The following is a 27,494-nucleotide window of genomic DNA, read 5'->3' as shown; positions in this document are numbered from 1 at the left end:
GCGCCAAGGGAGGTTTAGATTGGACATTAGGAGAAATTTCTTTACTGAAAGAGTGGTCACGCCTTGGAACAGGCTGCCCAGGGAAGTGGTTGAGTCACCATCCCTGGAGGTATTTAAAAGACGTGTAGATGAGGTGCTTAGGGACATGGTGTAGTGGGCATGGTGGTGTTGGGTTGACGGTTGGACTTGATGATCTTAGAGGTCTTTTCCAACCTTAATGATTCTATGATTCTATGATAAGCAGTACAGCAGTACAGCAAACAGCAAAAGCAAAAAGCAGCCACTAACGAGCACTAGACTGTAATATACGGTGAGGCAATCAAGCCCCATGGCAAGCACAGGAGCCTGTCAGTTAATAGCTAAACAGCAATAACAGCTATAAATTCAATCATCTAGCACATTCCAATCAAACCTGTCGTTATCTCGAACCCTTCGAGCCCCATATTGAGTGCCAAAAAGGACTGTCGTGGTGTCCTGGTTCCGGCTGGGACAGAGTTAACTTTCTTCCCAGTAGCATGGGGGGTGTGCTGTGTTTTGTGTTTGGTATGAGGGGAGCATTGATGGCCCATTGATGCTTTGGTTGTTGCTGGGTGGTGCTTGCACCGGGGAGACATTTGGTTTCTCTTTTCGGCCTCCCATGCCCTGCCACGTGCAGGGGAAGCTGTGGAGGGGGGGAGCACAGCTGGGGTGGTTGACCCAGCTGGCCAATGGGGTATTCTATACCATGTGACATCATGCTCAGTATAAAAAACAGGGGTGTGGGGGGGCTCGCCCCTGTTCGTAACACGCGGTCGGTGAGCAGTTGCATTGTGCATTGCCTGCTTTGTATATTCTGTTATTGTTGTTGTTCTCGTTATTATTACTGTTCTACTTGGTTTTATTTCAATTATTAAACTGTTTTTATCTCAACCCGGGTGTTTTCCTACTTGTGCCCTCCCGATTCTCTCCCCCATCCCACCGGAGGCGGGGGGATGAGCGAGCGGCTGCGTGGCCTTTATTTGCTGGGGTTAAACCACGACAGTCCTTTTTGGCGCCCAACATGGGGCAGCAAAGGGTTGAGAGAACAACAGATTAACTAGAGCATATTAAGGAATTTATATCTGTTAACATATTAATTTATCTGACCTGCACCATGCTCTTGTTTTTACTGTACCTGTTAAAGATTGGTGTTGGTTTTTGTAGTCTGCTGTGCTCTGCAGTGATTAATGATGTTTTGCCTGGGAGATTTGTTACTAAAATGCTGGCATTGGGGGTTATTTCATATTTGGGATTTGTACTGAAGCTGTTTCTGTATTTTGGGTACCACCTCATGGAGATCATTAGCAATTATACCTTTTCCTCTGAGAGATTTTTTATGGAGGAAATAGAGAATGGCACCCTCGCTACCTTCCTCTATGATGTCGTCTCCTTTGTTAAAATAACTTGCCAGTACCTTGAACATCCCTGGGTAGTTAAGATACATCTATTGGTATCCCTTGGGAATATTGTTGCAGTTTTGTCCAAGGTTAGCAAGCAATTTAAGAATGTCATCCAGAGATCTGCCCCAAGGCTGGATAGTTATGAGTGGCAAGGTGAGTGGGATAGCATGGGCAAATGCCTAGGATGGTGGGCACCCCCAGTGTTCTGGAACTTCACCCCTGAACAAGTGCAGAACCCTGAAAAATTAGTAGAATATGTGGAAGAAGTATGCTGTCACCCTGGCCATTCTAGAGAGACACAAATCACTGCAATGTGCTGGGGCCTGGCCCACGCCTACTGAGCCCTGTTTAACACCACTCAGAACCCTCAAGGGGAAGAAAAGGTCTCTGCAGCTGATGACAAAGCAACAGGCCCTGTGGCTACCCCACCCCCCAGGGCAGGCACGGCGGCTACTCCTCCCGCTGCGACAGAGAACCAACCCATGCCGGTATCAGTCGCCCCTATACAAAAAAGAAAATGCACAAGAAAATCGGCTCATTTAGTAAGAGATGAAGATGAACCAGGGCCATCACGAGAACAGGAGGAGGAGGAGGCAGAACCCGTAAATGAGATGGTAACCACCCGATCCCTATCCCCGGGTGACCTGCGAGATATGCGAAAAGACTTCAGTCCTCGTCCAGGCGAGCACATTGTCACCTGGCTGCTCCGATGCTGGGATAACGGGGCCAGTAGCCTGGAATTAGAGGGTAGGGAAGCCAAGCAGCTGGGATCCCTTTCTAGGGAAGGGGGCATTGACAAAGCAATTGGACAAGGGGCACAAGTCCTCAGCCTCTGGAGGCGACTCCTGTCAGGCATGAAGGAAAGTTATCCCTTCAAGGAAGATGTTATATGCCACCCAGGCAAGTGGACCACCATGGAGAGAGGTATCCAGTACCTGAAGGAATTAGCCGTGCTGGAAGTGATTTACGATGACCTGAACAACGAGCAGTTATCCGAAGACCCAGATAAAGTCGAATGCACCCGACCCATGTGGTGGCACTTTGTACGGACCGCACCATTGTCGTATGCAAACTAATTGGCAGTAATGACCTGGAAAGATGGAGAGGAATAAACGGTGGATGAATTGGCTGGCCAACTCCGGCAATATGAAGAAAGTCTCTCTTCCTCCCTACGGGCCTGTGTCTCTGCTGTGGAGAAACTGTCTCAGGATGTCCAGCAACTCAAAGAGGATACGTCCTATTCTCCACCTGTACGGACCAGTATCTCAGCCATTAGGAGTCAGCGTCCTACTGCTCAAGAGAGAGGATATAGAAGGTACACACCAAGGGGCACCCTGTGGTTTTACCTGCGTGACCACGGAGAGGACATGAGGAAGTGGGATGGAAAACCTACCTCAACCCTAGAGGCACGGGTACATGAGTTGCAAGGAAATACAACCACAAAAAGGTGGTTCTCCCAGGAAAACTGCTGCTCCAGCCTCCAGTGAGCAGTTCCCCAGGCAGAGTAGAAGGGCTGATTCTACTTCCGATCTTAATAAAGGGACTTTTGATTTGCATCTACAAGAAGTGGGTAGCGAATAGGATGACCAGGACTAGAGGGGCCCTGCCTCCGTCCAGGTGGAGGAAAGGGACAACCGGATTTACTGGACTGTGTGGATTCGATGGCCTGGCACATCAGACCCACAGGAGTATAAGGCTCTCGTAGACACCGGTGCACAGTGTACCCTGATGCCATCAAGCTATGAAGGGGCAGAACCCATTTGTATTTCTGGAGTGACAGGGGGATCCCAAGAGTTAAATGTATTGGAGGCCGAAGTGAGCCTAACGGGGAAGGAGTGGCAGAAGCACCCCACTGTGACTGGCCCAGAGGCTCCGTGCATCCTTGGCATAGACTACCTCAGGAGAGGGTATTTCAAGGACCCAAAAGGGTACCGGTGGGCTTTTGGTATAGCTGCCCTGGAGACGGAGGAAATTAAACAGCTGTCCACCTTGCCCGGTCTCTCAGAGGATCCTTCTGTTGTGGGGTTGCTGAGGGCCAAAGAATAACAGCTGCCGATCTCTACCACAACAGTGCACCGGCGGCAATATCGCACCAACCGAGATTCCCTCATCCCCATCCATGAGCTGATTCGTCGACTGGAGAGCCAAGGAGTGATCAGCAAGACTCGCTCACCCTTTAACAGTCCCATATGGCCAGTGCGAAAGTCTAATGGAGAGTGGAGGCTAACAGTAGACTATCGTGGCCTGAACGAAGTCACGCCGCCACTGAGTGCTGCCGTGCCGGACATGCTAGAACTTCAATACGAACTGGAGTCAAAGGCAGCCAAGTGGTACGCCACAATGGATATCGCTAATGCGTTCTTCTCAATCCCTTTGGCGGCAGAGTGCAGGCCACAGTTTGCTTTCACTTGGAGGGGCGTCCAGTACACCTGGAACCGACTGCCCCAGGGGTGGAAACACAGCCCTACCATTTGCCATGGACTGATCCACACCGCACTGGAACAGGGTGAGGCTCCGGAACACCTGCAATACATTGATGACATCATCGTGTGGGGCAACACAGCAGAAGAAGATTTTGAGAAAGGGGAGAGAATAGTCCAAATCCTTCTGAAGGCCGGCTTTGCCATAAGACAAAGTAAGGTCAAGGGACCTGCACAGGAGATCCAGTGTTTAGGAATAAAATGGCAAGATGGATGTTGTCAGATCCCAATGGATGTGATCAATAAAATAACAGCCATGGCCCCACCAACTAGCAAAAAGGAAACACAAGCTTTCTTAGGCGTTGTGGGCTTTTGGAGAATGCATATTCCAGATTACAGCCTGATTGTAAGCCCCCTCTATCAAGTGACCAGGAAGAACAATGACTTCAAATGGGGCCCTGAGCAACGACAAGCCTTTGAACAAATTAAACAGGAGATAGTTCAGGCAGTAGCCCTTGGGCCAGTCCGGGCAGAACAAGATGTAAGGAATGTGCTCTACACCGCAGCCAGGGAGAATGGCCCTACCTGGAGCCTCTGGCAGAAAGCACCAGGGGAGACTCGAGGTCGACCCTTAGGGTTCTGGAGTCGGGGATACAGAGGATCGGAGGCCCGCTACACTCCAACTGAGAAGGAGATATTGGCAGCATATGAAGGGATTCGAGCTGCTTCGGAAGTGGTTGGTACTGAAGCACAGCTCCTCCTGGCACCCCGACTGCTGGTGCTGGGCTGGATGTTCAAAGGGAGGGTCCCCTCTACACATCATGCAACCGATGCTACGTGGAGTAAGTGGGTCGCACTGATCACACAACGGGCCCGAATAGGAAACCCCAGTCGCCCAGGAATCTTGGAAGTTATCAGGGACTGGCCAGAAGGCAAAGATTTTGGAATATCCCCAGAGGAGGAGGTGACGTGTGCTGAAGAGGCCCCACTGTATAACAAAGGACCAGAAAACGAGAAGCAATATGCCCTGTTCACTGATGGGTCCTGTCGCCATGTGGGAAAGCATCGGAGGTGGAAGGCTGCTGTATGGAGTCCTATACGCCAAGTCGCAGAAACTGCTGAAGGAGAAGGTGAATCGAGCCAGTTTGCAGAGGTGAAAGCCATCCAGCTGGCCTTGGACATTGCTGAACGAGAAAAATGGCCAGTACTTTATCTCTATACTGACTCATGGATGGTGGCAAATGCCCTGTGGGGGTGGTTGCAGCAGTGGAAGCAGAACAACTGGCAGCGCAGAGGTAAACCCATCTGGGCTGCCGCGTTGTGGCAAGATATTGCTGCCCGGGTAGAGAACCTGGTTGTAAAAGTACGTCACGTAGATGCTCACGTACCCAGGAGTTGGGCCACTGAAGAACACCAAAACAACCAGCAGGTGGACCAGGCTGCTAAGATTGAAGTGGCTCAGGTGGATCTGGACTGGCAACATAAGGGTGAATTATTTATAGCTTGGTGGGCCCATGACACCTCAGGTCATCAAGGAAGAGATGCAACATATAGATGGTCTCGTGATCGAGGGGTGGACTTGACCACGGACGCTATTGCACAGGTTATCCATGAATGTGAAACATGCGCTGCAATCAAACAAGCCAAGCGAGTAAAGCCTCTTTGGTATGGGGGACAATGGTTGAAATATAAATATGGGGAGGCCTGGCAGATTGATTACATCACACTCCCACAAATCCGTCAGGGCAAGCGCTGTGTGCTCACCATGGTGGAAGCAACCACCGGATGGCTGGAAACATATCCCGTGCCCCATGCCACTGCCTGGAACACCTTCCTGGGCCTTGAAAAGCAAGTCCTGTGGCAACATGGCACCCCAGAAAGAATTGAGTCAGACAACGGGACTCACTTCCGAAACACCCTCATAGACACCTGGGCCAAAGAGCATGGCATTGAGTGGGTCTATCACATCCCCTACCATGCACCAGCCTCTGGGAAAATCGAATGATACAATGGACTGCTAAAGACAACACTGAGTGCAATGGGTGGTGGGACATTCAAGCATTGGGATACACATTTAGCAAAAGCCACCTGGTTGATCAACACCAGGGGATCTTTCAATTGAGCTGGCCCTGCCCAATCAAAAATCTTACATACTGTAGAGGGGGATAAAGTCCCTGTCGTGCACATAAGAAATATGCTGGGGAAGACAGTCTGGGTTACTCCTGCCTCTGGCAAGGGAAAACCCATCCGTGGGATTGCTTTTGCTCAAGGACCTGGGTGCACTTGGTGGGTAATGCGAAAGGATGGGGAGGTCCGGTTTGTACCTCAAGGGGATTTGATTTTGGGTGAAAGTAGCCAATGAACTGGATTGTATGATGTTAATTGCTATATAATACTGTATGTCATTACTTCTATGGTTTCTTGTTCTGGTTCTGGCTGGAACAGAGTTAACTTCCTTTCCAGTAGCTGGGGGGTGCTGTGTTTTGGGTTTGGTATGAGAGGAGCATTGATGGCCCATTGATGCTTTGGTTGTTGCTGGCTGGTGCTTGCATCGGGAGACTTTTCGGCCCCCCATGTCCTGCCAAGTGCAGGGGAAGCTCTGTGCAGGGGGGGAGCATAGCTGGGGTGGCTGACCCAGCTGGCCAATGGGGTATTCTATACCGTGTGACATCGTGGTCAGTATATAATTAGGCAGCATGGTCAGGGAAAAGGGGGCTCTCGCGGTTGGGCGTCGGTCGGCGGGTGGTGAGCAGTTGCATTTTGCGTTGCCTGCTTTGTATATTCTCTTGTTGTTGTTGTTGTTCTCATTGTTGTTATTACTGTTCTACTTCGTTTTATTTCAATTATTAAACTGTTTTTATCTCAACCCATGAGTTTTCCCACTTTTGCCCTCCCAATTCTCTCCCCATCCTACCGGAGGCGGGAGCGGCTGCGTGGTGTTTAGTTGCTGGCTAGGGTTAAACCACAACATTTGTATAACTTATTCTTTAAGCAGAAAGAGGATCTTAGTCTTAGCTCTGTGCTTTTGCATACCTGAGTGGAAAGTCTGAGCTTTCCAAGTTAATATGGTAACAAGTTTCTGTTATCAACTTTTTTTTCAGTTCCCATTATGCTTGTCTAGCAAAACTAGTTTTTACTTAAAAATTTCTAGGTCAGCTCTGACAAAAAATGCTTTTGTGCTGTCTTTGTGTAAATTAAGATGACAGTTGTAAACATTCTTGTGATCTTTGAATCAATGTAGATTTAAAATTTTGTCTTGGGAGCTATTCATAGCTTCAAGTGCTATTCTAGCGTGATTGCTATCAGATGAAAATCCCTGCCTTGTAAGACTTCCCCCCCTGCTGCTTAGCAACTTTAATAAGTATTTCATTAAGATGTTTATAAAATTATGAAAGAATTATAGGAAGACATATAAAGCAAAAATATTTGGTGGTGTATTTGTGAGAATACTAGTGGTATTTAAGAGCATTAAATAGTGGAATGACTTGCATCTATAAATAGTGATGTTTGATCTTCAATCTAAGTGTTTTGAGAGTGTTAGGTATTTGGAATATAATATGAGAACAGTGTTAAAAGTTCATACCAAATCCTTGTTCCATAACCTGTAACCGGCAGTGGTCAGGCCATGTTCAGGTAACATGGAATTACTATTCCTCCAGTCTACACTGACTTCAACTGGGTGGGGGCTTCCCAGGCCATGTGTGTCTTACAGATCCATTACTGTCTGTCAAACTTCATTATCACTCTCTTATGAATTTAACTAATTTTTTAAAGGTGTTTGTTTTTTAAAAACTTTTGCCTTCCTATAAAAACAGTTGAATAGAAATATAGAAAAGAAGTTGGCCTTTGACTTTTCCAACCCGTGAGCTAGCTTCATTTACCACCTTCTAGTTCTTTTCTGTGGAAAAAGAAAAAAAAAATGGTTTCCTGTGCAAATAGTACATTATTCTATATTGCTATTCTCCCTCTATGTACATTATTATTCTCTCTACCTCTTTTCTTCACTGTCCATCTATAGCCTCTTTAATAGTTTTATAATGCTGAGCATTATTGTTTCTCTTTTGTTCACCTTTTTCCAGTTTTGCTATTTAAAGTAGGTGTCAAGGAGCTGTTTGCAATGTTAAAGATAAATGTCTGCTTCTACTCTATTTCAGGTACACCAGGAAGTTTGAGTTAATTTAAAGGATGATTTAGTTACTGTTGTGTGCTAAACTGACCTTCTGTGAAGGTTCCTTCAGTTGTCTGAGGTCTTTGCAGTAAGTGCCAAAAACGATCAGTCTATCTGCCTGAAATATCTGGAAAGGTCAGTTTAATGGATTGAAAAATGTTCAGGATGACACTGACTGTTATAAAATATCTTTTTCCTCACTGTTTAATAGCAGTATAATCTCAGTATATTGAAATATGATGTTCCTTCTCTTGTGCATCACCTGCAAACGCTGAGCCTGGGGAAAAAAAAAAAAAACACCAAAAAACCCAAAACAGAAGGTGAGGCAGTATACGTTCTATGACTTTAATGTCATGTAGCCCACTAGAGCAAGCAGTTCCATTTATGAAGACCATAATCTTTTTGAGCTAACTTTCAGGATCACTTGATAAAAACCTGTTAGATGGTTGTGCAGTCTCTATCCTTGGAGGTTTTCAGGAGTTGCCTGGATAGAACCCTGAGCAACTTGATCTGACTTCATAGCTGAACCTGCTTTGAGCAGGAGGTTGGACTAGAGATCTCCTGTTGTCCCTTCCAACCTGAATTATCTTATGATCCTGTATTTCTCTGCAACCCACAGCCTGAGGCCATATATGTTGAGTAACTGCTGGAGCAGAGGAGTTTACATCTGGCAGTTGCTGCCGGGAGTGGTGTAGTTAACGTCACTTCATTGAAAAATACTCACTCTAAAAATAAATTCAGTTTTCATTACTAAACAAGGGAAAAAAATTTCTAGCACTTGAATTGTTTGCATAATAATATAACACTTTTTGTGAATAGAAAGAAGTGTATATTTATCATGCCACAGCTGTAAGTTTGTCCAATAGATTTTTAGTTTGCATATGTGTTGTCTGATTTCAAAAATTATTTTTATGTAAAGAGGCTATTTGATTGAAAATAGTAGAATGTAGGAGTCATCTTTTTTTTGTGGGTTTTTTTTTGGTTTGATTTTTTTTCCATCAAGCAACTACTGCACCTTATCTTGCATGTTTTTTTGGCAAAGAAATGTCTGGTGCCAACCAAAATCTTAATTTACAGAATGGCTGACTTATGAGAGTAGCTGATACTTGCAAAGTATCAGCTCTGAGTAGAAGCCTGATTAGATAACTACTCAAATGCCTTTCCAACCTTATATTTATGGCTTTTAAAATAAATGTCCGTGACATATTTCAGTAATTACTTTCTAGAGTTTCAGAGCTTTTGTAGAATTTTCGGAAGTATTGGTCATCTATAGAATACAGCTCTTGAAAATAGCTAAGTGCTAAATGGAAACAAATATCATGTTCCTAGAAATCTATATTTAATGGCATGTGTTAGTGACTGGTTTGTGTGTTTAGCAGACTTCAGATGTACGCATCTGATATCTCTATACATTGGCAGCTTTTATTTGAGAATAGAATAAAATTATATTGCTCTTGATTTAAGCTAGTCGTTGTTACTGGTTAGGATAAATTTTATGAAAGGGAGTGTTCCCTTTTTTTTTTTTTCTTCATTGTTTCCTGTACTTTTCTCTAAAGAATCCCAAAGTGGATGTTTTCACAGAGATGCATCACTAGAGTTGTTTTGGAAGGTCTTTCTGGATCATACCAAGTCTTACCGCAGTCATTTCTCAAAAGACAAATAATTTCTCAGAATTATTTTGTTTTGTCTTAGATACTGTTCTTACATGTTTTTTTAATATTTAACTGTTGGCTACTCTGTAATTAAAATAGAATCCTTTTTATAAGATTTTTTTTTTTTAGGGGGGGTCATAACTGTTGAGCAATGGAGTGTCAAAGTCAATACATGTATTTCTAGATATTGAGTAAATGTATTGGGTCAAATATTCTGTTCTGCTATTTAAGTAGACAGCTGTCAGTGTAGAAATATAGATGAAAAAGCATGGTAGATGTGGTGTGGTTCATAGAATAAATATGGCTTGCAGTTTTGCAGTCCGTATAAGAACAACATGCATCAAGTTTTAGAAATATATGTTTTCAAAGGATTTAAATGACAAAATAGTAGCTGTTCCAAATATTTGCTTGAAAACTTTTGTCTTTTGGTTTACTGTTTTCAGGCTGAAAAATCTGTTCTGTGGTTTGTGCTGATTGCCACATTTGTGTTTGGACTTTTAATTTCCAATATACTCCATATTTTATGTAATATCGATTTTTCAGGTTGTTATTATTTCATCGGTGCCATATTATTTATGGATGTAAAATCATGTTAATATTTCTCAGGAAACTCAAATAAGCCTGTGTGATGTCAGTAATGCCAAATGCTTGATGTCTTAAAAATGTAATAAGTTTATTCTGACTACATATAAACTACACTTTATATCTCGCAGTTCTTGATATCTTGCTGTTTTGTTTTGTATCACTTTCCTGAAGTTTCCCTGCTCTTGAAAGAGCAGAGACTAAGTGTCGAAACTAATAGGGAATAGGGGATGAGTCCATTTTCTCTTTCATGTTTTCAGTACAGGAATGGTAGTTGACTAGTGATGCTACTTCAAAAGTGTATGAGGGCTGGAGAACTGCTTAGAGAATGCAGTAATCTTTTTCTATTTGCTTTCAGGTGGAGATGGAAATAGTTACTGTCTTTCATTCTTCACAGGGCTACACATCATTCTGGAATGATTGCATCTCCTCAGGATTGCGTGGCTGTATGTTAATCGAATTGGCATTGCGAGGGCGTCTTCAGTTAGAGGCTTGTGGAATGAGGCGCAAAAGTCTATTAACAAGAAAGGTAAGTGGAGGAAAATGGTCACATATACTTTTGTGTCATGCTCCAGGCAATACAGTAGCTATAAATTACAACTGGTTGTAAGAAAAAGACATTTTTTTTTCTTTATATGGGGATAGGGATTCTGAGTAGTTAGATGCAGAGAGTTATTACCTAAAGAGTTTAAACAGTGAGCTGAAGTGCCTTGTAAAATCTTCTGTACTTGTTCTCTGTTCCTGTTTGTTCTCTTGATGTGTTCCTGCTGCTGTTGGGAACCTTGCACAAACAGTTGGCAGTGGCTCTGGCCAGAGTGCGGTGGCAGCGGTTGCTGCTGAGAGCCAGTAGCACCAGTTGTAATCTGCTGAAGGAACTGGATTTTGCAATGTTGGTGAGATGTGGGCTGGGGCTGAGGGGGATGGCTAACTGACAGCCTGCCAGATGTATTCTGCAAGTCACCAGTTTAATTCTGGTGTACACAGTGTTGCAGTTAGTGCTTGCAATGCATGGGAAGGAAACAATCCTTGTACCTTGGGCCTCTGAGAACACAAAACTGTATCTAGTTTAAGCATGTGACCGGTGTGTTAAATTTGTTGTACTCACTGACCTTTAAGATGGGCAAATTTTTAAGGTTCTTTATTGAATTAGGCTGAAGATTTGAGGCACCTTAATTTATTACTTTTGCCACTGGATTTTTTTTCCTTAACACAAAATGTGCAAAGTCACACTGTTTGAAGAATTTTTACTTCATCAGCATTAGAGGATACTTGTAAAATAAGTTAATTGAAAACATGGTCAAATGTTGTCTATCCATCACAAATAAATTCTCTTTTATGGCACATTTCCCTGTCAATATTATCCCTTGCTAAATTTTTTAAAGGAAAGCTTACAAATTCCCCAACCTTCTCCCAGCTTCCTCCTCTTCTGAAGAATCGAACCTCTGTTCAGACAAACAGCTCCTACTTCTTTTAGCTTCATTTAAGCATATTCAGCATGGATTAGTTTGCACAATTTTTTTTTTTTACTCCAATGCTTTTGGCTCCTTAGGCATTCAGGAATGTTCTTTAGCAGTTATTTTCATTCTACACAAACCTTGTCAGCTCTATCTAACTGAAACTTTAACTGTGTCTTTTAGGAAAATGGAAAAATAACCTGTGCATATCTTCATTAAAGAATACAAGCAAAACTATTGTTTTCCTTTTTTTAATTTTATCATGTGGGTGGGTTGGTGTGTTTGTTTAAATTTTTATTTTTTTTTCCCCATTGTTTAAGGAGAGCTAAAAGCTACCCAATATTAAATGCTTTGTTCTTTCTGCTGTTGGCAATCGAGAGATTTTTTTTTTTTTTTTGCAGACAGGAAGGTTCTATGAAAAAGGCTTAATATAAAATTCAAATGAAGATTGATTTCTGCTTAAGGAATTTTTTGCAAATAAAATCCCTAACTACTGATATATATGATGTTTCTTTTCCACTTGCCCCACCTCTCTGAATTTAGAAATCCTTCTCATGAATGACTTGTGTTGTTTTATACTTTATTTGAGCCAATGAGGCAACAAGGAGAGGTGCTATGCTGGACCTTGTTCTCACCAACAAGGAAGGGCTGGTGGGGAATGTGAAGGTCAAGGGCAGCCTTGACTGCAGTGACCATGAAATGGTGGAGTTCAAGATCCTTAGGGCACCGAGGAGGGCGCACAGCAAGCTCACTACCCTGGACTTCAGGAGAGCAGACTTTGGCCTCTTCAGGGATCTGCTTGGTAGAGTGCCATGGGACAAAGCCCTGGAGGGAAGAGGGGCCCAAGAAAGCTGGTTAATATTCAAGGATCACCTCCTCCAAGCTCAGGAGCGATGCATCCCAACAAAGAGGAAGTCGGGCAAAAACACCAGGAGGCCTGCATGGATGAACAAGGAGCTCCTGGACACACTCAAACACAAAAAGGAAGCCTACAGAGGGTGGAAGCAAGGACAGGTAGCCTGGGAGGAATACAGAGCAATTGTCCGAGTGGCCAGGTATCAGGTTAGGAAAGCTAAAGCCCTGATAGAATTAAATCTGGCCAGGGACGTCAAGGGCAACAAGAAAAGCTTCTATAGGTACGTCGGGGATAAAAGGAAGACTAGGGAAAATGTGGGCCCTCTCTGGAACGAAACGGGAGACGTGGTTACCCGGGATATGGAGAAGGCGGAGGTACTCAATGACTTTTTTGCCTCGGTCTTCACAGGCAAGTGCTCGAGCCTCACCGCCCAAGCCGCAGAAGGCAAAGGCAGGGACTGGGAGAATGAAGAGCCGCCCACTGTAGGAGAAGATCAGGTTCGAGACCATCTAAGGAACCTGAAGGTGCACAAGTCCATGGGACCCGATGAGATCCATCCGCGGGTCCTGAGGGAACTGGCGGATGAAGTTGCTAAGCCACTATCCATCGTATTTGAGAAGTCGTGGCAGTCTGGTGAAGTTCCCGCTGACTGGACAAGGGGAAACATAACCCCCATTTTTAAAAAGGGGAAAAAAGGAAGACCCGGGGAACTACCGGCCAGTCAGTCTCACCTCTGTGCCTGGGAAGATCATGGAACAGATCCTCCTGGAAGCTATGCTAAGGCACATGGAGGACAGGGAGGTGATTCGAGACAGCCAGCATGGCTTCACCAAGGGCAAGTCCTGCCTGGCCAACCTAGTGGCCTTCTATGATGGAGTGACTACATCAGTGGACATGGGAAGGACTACCGATGTCGTCTCTCTGGACTGCTGTAAGGCCTTTGACACGGTCCCCCACAACATCCTTCTCTCTAAACTGGAGTGGTATGGATTTGACGGGTGGACTGTCCGGTGGGTGAGGAATTGGCTGGATGGTCGCATCCGGAGGGTAGTGGTCAATGGCTCAATGTCCAGATGGAGATCGGTGACGAGTGGTGTCCCGCAGGGGTCCGTATTGGAACCAGTACTGTTTAATATCTTCATCAATGACATAGACAGTGGGATCGAGTGCACTCTCAGCAAGTTTGCAGGCGACACCAAGCTGAGTGGTGCGGTCGACACGCCTGAGGGACGGGATGCCATCCAGAGGGACCTGGACAAGCTCGAGAAGTGGGCCCGTGTGAACCTCATGAGGTTCAACAAGGCCAAGCGCAGGGTCCTGCCTGATAACCAAGTAGCGATTGCTACTTCCTGGAACATGCCTACCATTCATATACTGAGCATGACGTCACATGGTATGGAATACCCCATTGGCCAGCTGGGGTAGCTGTCCTGGCTATGCTCCCTCCCATCTTGTGCACCTGGCAGAGCATGGGAGCTGTCCTTGAGTAGCAGGGTACTTAACACACTGATGTTCTTAGTTTTTGCTATCAACATTCTTCTCATACTAAATCCAAAACACAGCACTAGGAAAAAATTTAACTCTATCCCAGCCGAAACCAGGACAGTATCCACCCCTTAATCTATACCATCTACATCATGCCCAGGTCTCACATATTCCAATACATTCCAATTAATCACCACCATCTTTCGTGTGTGTGTGTGTGTATATATATATATACACACACACAGAGATATCATTCCCTTAGTCTATGGGTCATCCCTCTAAAACGTCCACTGAGTTCATTTAGTCCACGACTTGGGCCTGCCTCTGTGTTGCGGTTTAACCCCAGCTAGCAAAAATAAACCCCAGGCAGCCGCTCGATCACCCCCAACTCGGGTGGGATGGGGGAGAGAATCATAGAATCATAGAATTCTTAAGGTTGGAAAAGACCTCTAAGATCATCAAGTCCAACCGTCAACCCAACACCACCATGCCCACTACACCATGTCCCTAAGCACTTCATCTACACGTCTTTTAAATACTTCCAGGGATGGTGACTCCACCACTTCCCTGGGCAGCCTGTTCCAAGGCCTGATCACTCTTTCAGTAAAGAAATTTCTCCTAATGTCCAGTCTAAACCTCCCTTGGCACAACTTGAGGCCATTTCCTCTTGTCCTATCGCTAGTTACTTGGGAGAAGAGACCAACACCCACCTCGCTACAACCTCCTTTCAGGTAGTTGTAGAGTGCGATGAGGTCTCCCCTGAGCCTTCTCTTCTCCAGGCTAAACAACCCCAGTTCCCTCAGCCGCTCCTCATAAGGCTTGTGCTCCAGGCCCTTCACCAGCTTCGTTGCCCTCCTCTGGACACGCTCCAGCACCTCCATGTCCTTCTTGTAGTGAGGGGCCCAAAACAGAACACAGGATTCGAGGTGCGGCCTCACTAGTGCCGAGTACAGGGGCACGATCACCTCCCTAGTCCTGCTGGCCACACTATTTCTGATACAGGCCAGGATGCCGTTGGCCTTCTTGGCCACCTGAGCACACTGCCGGCTCATGTTCAGCCAGCTGTCAACCAGCACCCCCAGGTCCTTTTCCTCTGGGCAGCTTTCCAGCCACTCTTCCCCAAGCCTGTAGCGTTGCCTGGGGTTGTTGTGGCCGAAGTGCAGGACCCGGCACTTGGCCTTGTTGAACCTCATACAGTTGGCCTCGGCCCGTCGATCCAGCCTGTCCAGGTCCCTCTGCAGAGCCTTCCTACCCTCGAGCAGATCAACACTCCCACGCAGCTTGGTGTCGGGAGGGCACAAGTAGGAAAGCTCCCGGGTTGAGATAAAAACAGTTTAATAATTGCAATAAAACTAAGTAGAACAGTAATAATAACAATGAGAACAACAACAATAACAGAATACACAAAACAGGCAATGTGCAATGCAACTGCTCACCGACCGCGTGTCACGAACTGAGGGCGAGCCCCCCCACACCCCTGGTTTTTATACTGAGCATGATGTCACATGGTATAGAATACCCCATTGGCCAGCTGGGTCCAACACCCCGGCTGTGCTCCCTACTCCCAGTGCAAGCACCACCCAGCAACAGCCAAAGCATCAATGGGCCATCAATGCTCCTTTCTCACCAAACCCAAAACACAGCACACCCCCCAAGCTACTGGGAGGAAAGTTAACTCTGTCCCAGCCGGAACCAGGACAATATCCACCCCTTATTCTATACCATCTACATCATGCCCAGGTCTCACATTTTTCCATACATTCCAATTAGTCACCACTACTTTTCCTGCCTTTTGATATATACGCCCACAGGGATATCATTCCCTTAGTCGATGGGCCATCCCTCTAAAACGTCCGTTGAGTTCATTTAGTCCATGATTTCGGGTTCCACCTGTCATAACAGTCTCTCAGGGCAGGAGAGATGGTGTGTGGTGTTGGACTCTTGCATGCGGAGGCCAGTTCTGGGCGCTCGTCCGGTTCTATCGTCGTTGCACCTTGCTCAGTTTCATCTGAGTTCATTCAACATTAATCTGGGTGATTCTTACTGTAATACGGCATATGGTAACCATAGAAGTGATGACATACGGTATTATATGGTAACTAACATAATACAATTCAGTTCATTGGCTATTTTCACCCAAAATTAAATCCCCTTGAGGTACACACCGGACCTCCCCATCCTTTCGCATTACCCACCAAGTGCACCCAGGTCCCTGAGCAAAAGCAATCCCACGGATGGGTTTTCCCTTGCCAGAGGCAGGAGTAACCCAGGCTGTCTTCCCCAGCATATTTCTCATATGCACGACAGGGACTTTATCCCCCTCTACAGTACGTAAGGGTTTGGATTGGGCAGGGCCAGCTCGACTGACAGATCCCCTAGTGTTGACTAACCAGGTGGCCTTTGCTAAATGTGTGTCCCAATGCTTGAATGTCCCACCACCCATTGCCCTCAGTGTTGTCTTTAACAGCCCGTTGTATCGTTCGATTTTTCCGGAGGCTGGTGCATGATAGGGGATGTGATAGACCCACTCAATGCCATGCTCTTTGGCCCAGGTGTCTATGAGGGTGTTTCAGAAATGAGTCCCGTTGTCTGACTCAATTCTTTCTGGGGTGCCATGTCGCCATAGGACTTGCTTTTCAAGGCCCAGGATGGTGTTCCGGGCGGTGGCATGGGGCACAGGGTATGTTTCCAGCCATCCTGTGGTTACTTCCACCATGGTGAGCCCATAGCTCTTGCCTTGGCGGGTTTGTGGGAGTGTGATATAATCAATCTGCCAATCTTCCCCATATTTATACTTCAACCATCGTCCTCCATACCAAAGAGGCTTTACACACTTGGCTTGCTTGATTTCAGCGCATGTTTCACATTCGTGGATAACTTGTGCAATAGTGTCCATGGTCAAGTCCACCCCTCGATCATGAGACCATCTATATGTTGCATCTCTTCCTTGATGGCCTGAAGTGTCATGGGCCCACTGAGCTGTGAATAATTCACCTTTATGTTGCCAGTCCAGATCTACCTGAGCTACTTCAATCTTAGCAGCCTGGTCCACCTGCTGGTTGTTTTGGTGTTCTTCAGTGGCCCGACTCTTGATAGAGAGGGCTTACGATCTCATTGCAATCTGGAATATGCATTCTCCAAAAGCCCAGAACGCCTAAGAAAGCTTGTGTTTCCTTTTTGCTAGTTGGTGGGGACATGGCTTTTATTTTGCTTATCACATCCGTTGGGATCTGACGACGTCCATCTTGCCATTTTATTCCTAAAAACTGGATCTCCTGTGCAGGTCCCTTGACCTTACTTTGTTTTATGGCAAAGCCGGCCTTCAGAAGGATTTGGACTATTCTCTCCCCTTTCTCAAAAACTTCTTCTGCTGTGTTGCCCCATACAATGATGTCATCAATGTATTGCAGGTGTTCTGAAGCCTCACCCTGTTCCAGTGCAATGTGGATCAGTCCATGGCAAATGGTAGGGCTGTGTTTCCACCCCTGGGGCAGTCGGTTCCAGGTGTACTGGACACCCCTCCAAGTGAAAGCAAACTGTGGCCTGCACTCTGCCGCCAAAGGGATTGAGAAGAAGGCATTAGCGATATCCATTGTGGCGTACCACTTGGCTGCCTTTGACTCCAGTTTGTACTGAAGTTCTAGCATGTCCGGCACGGCAGCACTCAGTGGCGGCGTGACTTCGTTCAGGCCACGATAGTCTACTGTTAGTCTCCACTCTCCATTGGACTTTCGCACTGGCCATATGGGACTGTTAAAGGGTGAGCGAGTCTTGCTGATCACTCCTTGGCTCTCCAGTCGACGAATCAGCTCATGGATGGGGATGAGGGAATCTCGGTTGGTGCGATATTGCTGCCGGGGCACTGTTGTGGTAGCGATTGGTACTTGTTGTTCTTCAACCCTCAACAACCCCACAACAGAAGGGTCCTTTGAGAGACCAGGCAAGGTGGACAGCTGTTTAATTTCCTCCGTCTCCAGGGCAGCTATACCAAAAGCCCACCGGTACCCTTTTGGGTCCTTAAAATACCCTCTCCTGAGGTAGTCTATGCCAAGGATGCACGGAGCCTCTGGGCCAGTCACAGTGGGGTGCTTCTGCCACTCCTTCCCCGTTAGGCTCACTTCGGCCTCCAATACAGTTAACTCTTGGGATCCCCCTGTCACTCCAGAAATACATATGGGTTCTGCCCCTTCATAGCTTGATGGCATCAGGGTACACTGTGCACCGGTGTCTACGAGAGCCTTATACTCCTGTGGATCTGATGTGCCAGGCCATCGAATCCACACAGCCCAGTAAACCCGGTTGTCCCTTTCCTCCACCTGGCTGAAGGCAGGGCCCCTCTAGTCCTGGTCATCATATTCGCTACCCACTTCTTGTAGATGCAAATCAAAAGTCCCTTTATTAAGATCGGAAGTAGAATCAGCCCTTATACTCTGCCTGGGGAACTGCTCACTGGAGGCTGGAGCAGCAGTTTTCCTGGAAGAACCCCCTTTTGTGGTTGTTTTTCCTTGAAACTCACGGACCCGTGCCTGTAGGACTGAGGTAGGTTTTCCATCCCACTTCCTCATGTCCTCTCCGTGGTCACGCAGGTAAAACCACAGGGTGCCCCGGGGTGTGTACCCACGATGTCTCCTCTCTTGAGCAGAGGGACGCTTGCTCCTGATGGCTGAGACACTGGCCCGTGCAGGTGGGGAGCAGGACATATCCTCTTTGAGTTGCTGGACCTCCTGAGACAGTTTCTCCACAGCAGAGACACAGGCCCGTAGGGAGGAAGAGAGACTTTCTTCATATTGCCGGAGTTGGCCAGCCAATTCATCCACTGTTTGTTCCTCTCCATCTCTCCAGGTCATTACTGCCAATGAGTTTGCATGTGACGCTGGTGCGCTCCGTACAAACTTCCGCCACATGGGTCAGGTGCATTTGACTTCATCTGGGTCTTTGGATAACTGCTCATTGTTCAGGTCATCGTAAATCACCTCCACCATGGCTAATTCCCTCAGGTACTGGATACCTCTCTCCATGGTGGTCCACTTGCCTGGATGATATATAATATCTTCCTTGAAGGGATAACTTTCCTTCACACCTGACAGGAGTCGCCTCCAGAGGCTGAGGACTTGTGCCCCTTGTCCAATCGCTTTGTCAATGCCCCCTTCCCTAGAAAGGGATCCCAGCTGCTTGGCTTCCCTACCCTCTAATTCCAGGCTACTGGCCCCGTTATCCCAGCATCGGAGCAGCCAGGTGACAATGTGCTCGCCTGGACGACGGCTGAAGTCCTTTCGCATATCTCGCAGCTCACCCAGGGATAGGGATTGGGTGGTTACCATCTCATTTACGGGTTCTGCCGTCTCCTCCTCCTCCTGTTCTCGTGATGGCCCTGGTTCATCTTCATCTCTTACTAAACGAGCTGATTTTCTTGTGCATTTTCTTTTTTGTGTAGGGGCGACTGATACCGGCATGGGTTGGTTCTCTGTCGCAGGGGGCAGAGTAGCTGCCCTGCCTGCCGTGGCGGGTGGGGTAGCCACTGTGCTTGCCGTGGGGGGTGGAATAGCCACAGGGCCTGTTGCTTTGTCATCAGCTGCAGAGACGTTTCCTTCCCCTTGGGGGTTCTGAGTGGTGTTAAACAGGGCTCCATAGGCGTGGGTCAAGCCCCAGCACATTGTAGTGATTTGTGTCTCCCTAGAATGGCCAGGGTGACAGCATACTTTTTCCAAATATTCTACTAATTTTTCAGGGTTCTGCATTTGTTCAGGGGTGTAGTTCCAGAACACTGGGGGTGCCCATCGTCCTAGGCATTTGCCCATGCTATCCCACTCACCTTGCCACTCATAACTATCCAGCCTTGGGGCAGATCTCTGGATGACATTCTTAAATTGCTTACTAACCTTGGATAAAACTGCAACAATATTCCCAAGGAGTACCAATAGATGTATCTTAACTACCCAGGGATGTTCAAGGTACTGGCAAGTTATTTTAACAAAGGAGACGACATCATAGAGGAAGGTAGCGAGGGTGCCATTCTCTATTTCCTCCATAAAAAATCTCTCGGAGGAAAAGGTATAATTGCTAATGGTCTCCATGAGGTGGTCCCCGAAATACAGAAACGGCTTCAGTACGAATCCCAAATACCAAATCACCCCCAATGCCAGTGTTTTAATAACAAATCTCCCAGGCAAAACATCACTAATCACTGCAGAGCACAGCAGACTACAAAAACCAACACCAATCTTTAACAGGTACAGCAAAAACAGGAGCATGGCGCAGAATAAATTAATATCTTAACAGATATAAATTCCTTAATATGCTCTAATTAATCTGTCGTTATCTCAACCCTTCGCTGCCCCACGTCGGGCGCCAAAAAGGACTGTCGTGGTTTAACCCCAGCCAGCAAAAATAAAGCCCACGCAGCCGCTCGATCACCCCCATCTCGGGAGGGGTGGGGGAGAGAATCGGGAGGGCACAAGTAGGAAAGTTCCCGGGTTGAGATAAAAACAGTTTAATAATTGAAACAAAAAGAAGTAGAACAGTAATAATAACAATGAGAACAACAACAATAACAGAGTACACAAAGTAGGCAATGCGCAATGCAACTGCTCACCGACCGCTGACCGCGTGTCACGAACTGGGGGCGAGCCCCCCCACACCCCTGGTTTTTATACTGAGCATGATGTCACATGGTATAGAATATCCCATTGACCAGCTGGGTCCACCACCCCGGCTGTGCTCCCCGCTTCTGGTGCAAGCACCACCCAGCAACAGCCAAAGCATCAATGGGCCATCAACGCTCCTTTCACACCAAACCCAAAACAAAGCACACCCCGCAAGCTACTGGGAAGAAAGTTAACTCTGTCCCAGCCGGAACCAGGACTCTGTCATAAAAGTCTTTCGGGGCAGGAGAGATGGTGTGTGGTGTTGGACTGTTGCATGCGGAGGCCAGTTCTGATTTCTATATGTTGCATCTCTTCCTTGATGACCTGAGGTGTCATGGGCCCACCAAGCTATAAATAATTCACCCTTACGTTGCCGATCCAGATCCACATGAGCCACTTCAATCTTAGCAGCCTGGTCCACCTGCTGGTTGTTTTGGTGTTCCTCAGTGGCCCGACTCTTGGGTACGTGAGCATCTATGTGACGTACTTTTACAACCAGGTTCTCTACCCGGGCAGCAATATCTTGCCACTACGCGGCAGCCCAGATGGGTTTCCCTCTGCGCTGCCAGTTGTTCTGCTTCCACTGCTGCAACCACCCCCACAGGGCATTTGCCACCATCCATGAGTCAGTATAGAGATAAAGTACTGGCCATTTTTCTCGTTCGGCAATGTCCAAGGCCAGCTGGATGGCTTTCACCTCTGCAAACTGGCTCAATTCACCTTCTCCTTCAGCAGTTTCTGTGACTTGTCTTATAGGACTCCATACAGCAGCCTTCAACCGCTGATGTTTTCCCACAAGGCGACAGGACCCATCAGTGAACAGGGCATATTGCTTCTTATTTTCTGGCAGTTTATTATACGGTGGGGCTTCTTCAGCACGCGTCACCTCCTCCTCTGGGGATATTCTGAAATCTTTGCCTTCTGGCCAGTTCGTGATCACTTCCAAGATTCCTGGGCGACTGGGGTTTCCTATTCGGGCCCGTTGTGTGATCAGTGTGACCCACTTACTCCACGTAGCATCAGTTGCATGATGTGTAGAGGGGACCCCCCCTTTGAACATCCAGCCCAGCACCGGCAGTCGGGGTGCCAGGAGGAGCTGTGCTTCAGTACCAACCACTTCCGAAGCAGCTCGAACCCCTTCATATGCTGCCAATATCTCCTTCTCAGTTGGAGTGTAGCGGGCCTCGGATCCTCTGTATCCCCGACTCCAGAACCCTAAGGGTCGACCTCGAGTCTCCCCTGGTGCTTTCTGCCAGAGGCTCCACGTAGGGCCATTCTCCCCGGCTGTGGTTTAGAGCACATTCCTTACATCTTGTTCTGCCCGGACTGGCCCAAGGGCTACTGCCTGAACTATCTCCTGTTTAATTTGTTCAAAGGCTTGTTGTTGCTCAGGGCCCCATCTGAAGTCGTTCTTCTTCCTGGTCACTTGATAGAGAGGGCTTACAATCAGGCTGTAATCTGGAATATGCATACTCCAAAAGCCCACAACGCCTAAGAAAGCTTGTGTTTCCTTTTTGCTAGTTGGTGGGGCCATGGCTGTTATTTTATTGATCACATCCATTGGGATCTGACAACATCCATCTTGCCATTTTATTCCTAAACACTGCATCTACTGTGCAGGTCCCTTGACCTTACTTTGTTTTATGGCAAAGCCGGCCTTCAGAAGGGTTTGGACTATTCTCTCCCCTTTCTCAAAATCTTCTTCTGCTGTGTTGCCCCACACGATGATGTCATCAATGTATTGCAGGTGTTCTGGAGCCTCACCCTGTTCCAGTGCGGTGTGGATCAGTCCATGGCAAATGGTAGGGCTGTGTTTCCACCCCTGGGGCAGTCGGTTCCAGGTGTACTGGACGCACCTCCAAGTGAAAGCAAACTGGCCTGCACTCTGCCGCCAAAGGGATTGAGAAGAACGCATTAGCAATGTCAGTTGTGGCGTACCACTTGGCTGCCTTTACTCCAGTTCGTATTGGAGTTCTAGCATGTCCGGCATGGCAGCACTCAGTGGCGGCGTGACTTCGTTCAGGCCACGGTAGTCTACTGTTAGTCTCCACTCTCCATTGGACTTTCGCACTGGCCATATGGGACTGTTAAAGGGTGAGCGGGTCTTGCTGATCACTCCTTGAAATGCCCTCTCCTGACGTAGTCTATGCCAAGGATGCACGGAGCTTCTGGGCCAGTCACAATGGGGTGCTTTTGCTACTCATTCCCGGTTAGGCTCACTTCGGCCTCCAACACAGTTAGCTCTTGGGATCCCCCTGTCACTCCAGAAATACAAATGGGTTCTGCCCCTTCATAGCTTAATGGCATCAGGGTACGCTGAGCACCAGTGTCTACGAGAGCCTTATACTCCTGTGGGTCTGATGTGCCAGGCCATCGAATCCACACAGTCCAGTAAACCCGGTTGTCCCTTTTCTCCACCTGGCCGGAGGCAGGGCCCCTCTAGTTCTGGTCATTGTATACGTTTCACACTTCTTGCAAACGCGAGTCAAGAATTCCTTCGTTACAGTCCAAAGTAAGATCAGCCCTTCTACTCTGTCTGGAGAACTGTTCACTGGAAACTGGACCATCATGGGACAGGTTTTTCCTGACAACTGGAGCAGCATTTTTCCTGGGAGAACCCCCTTGTGTCATTGTTTTTCCTTGCAACTCACGTACCCGTGCCTCTAGGGTCAAGGTAGGTTTTCCATTCCACTGCCTCATGTCCTCTCCGTGGTCACGCAGGTAAAACCACAGGGTGCCCCGTGGTGTGTACCTTCTATATCCTCTCTCTTGAGGAGAAGAACGCTGACTCCTAATGGCTGAGATACTGGTCCGTACAGGTGGAGAATAGGACATATCCTCTTTGAATTGCTGGACCTCCCGGGACAGTTTCTCCACAGCCGAGACAAGGGAGGAGGAGACACTTTCTTCATATTCCCGGAGTCTGCTAACCACGTCATCCACCATTGGTGCTTCTTCCTCTTTCCAGGACAGTACTGCCAACAAACTGGCATACGACGCTGGTGCGCTCCGTACCAACTTCCGCCACATGGGTCGCGTGCACTGGACTTCTTCTGGATCTTTGGGCGTTTGGTCATTGTCCCGGTCACTATAAACCACCTCCAGCACGCCTAGTTCTCTCAGGTACTGGATACCTCTCTCCATAGTGGTCCATTTGCCTGGGCGATATATAACATCTTCCTTGAAGGGATACCTTTCCTTCACGCCTGACAGCAGTCGCCTCCAGAGGCTGAGGGCCTGTGTCCCTTTTCCAATTGCTTTGTCATTTGCCCCCTTCCCTAGCAAGGGATCCCAGCTGTTTGGCTTCCCTACCCTCTAATTCCAGGCTACTGGCCCCATTATCCCAGCATCGGACCAGCCAGGTGACAATATGCTCGCCTGGACGACGGCTGAAATCTTTCCGCATATCTCGCAACTCACTCAGGGATAGGGATCGGGTGGTTTCCGTCTCGTTTATGAGTTCTTCCTCTTCCTCCTCCCCTCCTCGTGATGGCCCTGCTTTTCCATCATCCCTTTCTAAACGACCTGACTTCCGCTCCAGGATTTCCTCTTATGTACAGGGGCGACAGATACCAGCAAGGTTTGGTCCTCTGGTTCAGCTGTAGTGCCTGTTGCTGGGGTTTGTGTAGCTGCAGTGCCTGTCGCGGGGGTTGGAGTAACTGTAGGGACTGTTGCCGGGGTTTGAGTAGCCACAGCAGTTGTCGTGGGGGTTGAAGTACCTGCAGTGCCTGTCGTGGGGGTTTGAGCAGCCACCGTGTCTGTTGCTGGGGTTGATCTCTGGACAGTATTCCTAAACAAGGCCTGAACCACATTCAGGAGACATAGCAATATGAACATGCTTGTTTGAACATCCCAAGGATATTCAGAATTCTCAGGGAATGTTGTGGACAACTTCATGAAGAGGATAGAAGAAGAGGGAGTTTCTGACGATATGGAAGGGAAGATGAACAAGTGGGAGAAAGTGTCCCATCCTGTCTCCCCCATAAATTCATTCTCCGAGGAGAAAAACGTGTAATTACTAATAGTTTCTAAGAGGCGGTTCCCGAGGTACAGGGATGACGGCAGTCCTGAGTGCAGATACAGATTAGACTTAGGACCAATGATTTTATCACCTCATAAAACAGCAACAAAATTATAATCTTGGCCCAGTTCCGACTAATGATAAACAGCCCAACAGGGAACATATACTGCAAGCAAGGTATTACATGACCCAACATTGAGAGCCAGCCCCACAACTTTGACAGCCAATACATCAACATTGTGACCAATCAATATAACAAATGCTTATAACAATTTTGCCTTAACACACTTTGATCAGATCTATCGTTATCTCAACCCTTTAAGCCCCACGTTGGGTGCCAAAAAAAGGACTGTTGTAGTTCAACCTGGCAGGCAGCCAAATATCACGCAGCTCCTCACTCACTCCCCCCCATCACAGTGGGACGGGGAGAGAATCGGAAGGGTAAGAGTGAGAAAAACTCGTGGGTTGAGATAAAGACAGTTTAATAGAACAGAAAAGGGAAAATAATAATGATAATGATAGAATATACAAAATGAGTGATGCACAATGCAATTGCTCACCACCTGCGCTGACCAATAACCAAGTAGCGATCGGTACTTCCTGGAACACGCCTACCATTCATATACTGAGCATGACATCACATGGTGTGGAATACCCCATTGGTCAGCTGGGCCTGCTGTCCTGGTTATGTTCCCTCCCATCTTGTGCACCTGGCAGAGCACAGGAGCTGTCCTTGGACTAGGAGGGCACTTAGCAACAACTGAAAACATCAGTGTGTTATCAACATTCTTCTCATACTGAATCCAAAACACAGCACTAGGAAGAAATTTAACTCTATCCCAGCTGAAACCAGGACAGAGGGCCATGAATATGATCGGGGGATGGAATGCCTCTCCTATGAAGAAAGGCTGAGACAGTTGGGGTTATTCAGCCTGGAGAAGAGAAGGCTTCAGGGAGACCTTATTGCAGCCTTTCAGTACTTAAAGGGGGCTTATAAGAAAGATGGGGACAGAGTTTTTAGCAGGGCCTGTTGCGACAGGACAAGGGGGAATGGTTTTAAACTAAAAGAGGGTAGATTTAGACTAGATATAAGGAGGACGTTTTTTACGAGGGTGGTGAAACACTGGCACAGGTTGCCCAGAGAGGTGGTAGATGCCCCATCCCTGGAAACATTCAAGGTCAGGTTGGATGGGGCTCTGAGCAGCCTGATCTAGTTGAAGATGTCCTTGCCCATGGCAGTGGGGTTGGACTAGATGAGCTTTAAAGGTCCGTTCCAATCCAAACTATGCTATGATTCTATGATTTTTTTGAAGTCTTGCATTAACACTAAATTTCAGTCTCATTTCTGTGTTTGCTAGATTTCATTGTCTCAACTCTACCAAGTGTCCCCCTCGTCCCCCTTTTGCAGGCTTTGCTCCTCCTTGCCCTCAGCTTTCTCTGTGAATTAAATACTGTGCTTAGCGAGTGGAATGAGCTATCTAGTTGCATCCCAGGTTGTGATTCAGTGAGGTGGAGTTTTTATATAGCTTCTGCCCCTCAGGCTAGCCCTTCTCTCTCCCCGCCCCTGCTCCATTCTGGGACTTTGTGGAAAGGTAAAATCTCATTAAAACTAAAGGTTTGATTTGTGGCTCAAAACCCTGTATCTTCAAACTATGGTCTGAAGGGAGTTTTTTAGGCTCCACTGACTTTAGCCTGTGCTGCAGCTGAGAAGGGTAGTCCTGTCTTTGCGAAGAGGCTTATTATTGGAGTCTCTCTTGGGTTGTTACTAGTGTTTGTGCAGCCTTGTCAGGTAACCGCTCTGGCTGAAAACTAATTCACTTCTTTGATTAGTTTAGTTTTTATCTGAATTACTTTCTTGATCTTGTCATCAGGTGGGGCACAAGTGAGACTGCTGGCACAAGTGATAAGGTGAGAACAAGAAGAGGGCAGAACTAGTTCTTTGGGCAGTAGTATGGATTTATAACCAGCTAACAGTGGCCTTGGTCACACAGCTGACTTAAAAGATTGCTAGCTACCATGATTTCCACTTCAAGTGTTAAATCAGGTGGATCCTTGATTATTTTTTGCAGTTTCTAAGACACAACTTCAGAAGTGATCAAGATGCATTAAATCCATGCTTGAATGCCATAGAGAGACAAATGAGTCTGAGAAACTGGCAGACAAGGACTTGATGAACATTAGTGAAACTTCTGAAAATCAATATGACATATTTTATGTTGCAACATTCTTGTAAATTTGGCTTCAGAGTATGTAATCATTGAATCATTTTGGAGTTCTATCTACTGGTATCACTTTTAGAAACAAATAAATGAATGTTGAGGTTTATATATAAAAGTAATTTCTAAGACTAGTGGTTACTGAAGATAGAAAATGGTACTCTATGCTGCCTTACAGTCTCAGAATGCAAACCCAATAATTACAGTTCCTAAAAGAAATCCCAACAGATCCTTGGTGGATTAACTTCAGTATTTTATAGCTGACGATTCTGAGTGATTAATGCATGAGTGAATTTTTGTATTAAAACTAGATAATGAAGTTTACTTAAAAATCAATGCAAGAGGTGCTTAATCTTTAGCATTGCTTAATTGCAAAGATGCATTGTGGAAAATGAAAATTAAATGTTCTGTATAATTGAAATGTCCTCAGCAGTTGGATACAAGGCAAATCTAGTACATAATAAATCACTGAAAAATTGGAATTAAAGAAATATTCTTTGCAATAAGGCTAAGGAGCATCATCTCTGAAGAACCAGGTTCTTAGCTTCTTTCTCTACCTTAGCTCATCTATTAGAGAG

General features: G+C 46.7%; 1 protein-coding gene across 3 annotated transcripts in view; it reads left to right on the top strand.

Moving 5' to 3' along the window:
* Window positions 1-27,494, top strand: part of LOC142074679 (Golgi phosphoprotein 3-like) — an 84,631-nt gene that overhangs the window by 41,122 nt on the left and 16,015 nt on the right. The window contains exons 3-5 of one of the 3 annotated variants that reach the window (XM_075135458.1): window positions 7,993-8,141; window positions 10,638-10,769; window positions 12,096-13,462. In XM_075135458.1, coding sequence (XP_074991559.1) covers window positions 12,310-13,422 — 1,113 coding nt within the window. In that variant the 5' untranslated portion in view covers window positions 7,993-8,141; window positions 10,638-10,769; window positions 12,096-12,309 and the 3' untranslated portion in view covers window positions 13,423-13,462. Of the gene's footprint in view, window positions 1-7,992; window positions 8,142-10,637; window positions 10,770-12,095; window positions 13,463-27,494 lie in introns of those variants that run through there. The other 2 variants (XM_075135459.1, XM_075135461.1) reach the window with 2 other exon arrangements.

This window comes from Calonectris borealis, chromosome W (genome assembly GCF_964195595.1).
Source record: "Calonectris borealis chromosome W, bCalBor7.hap1.2, whole genome shotgun sequence".
NCBI classification, from domain to species: domain Eukaryota; kingdom Metazoa; phylum Chordata; class Aves; order Procellariiformes; family Procellariidae; genus Calonectris; species Calonectris borealis.
Note: the sequence above shows the minus strand (reverse complement) of the source record. Positions and strands in the feature narration are given on the sequence as shown.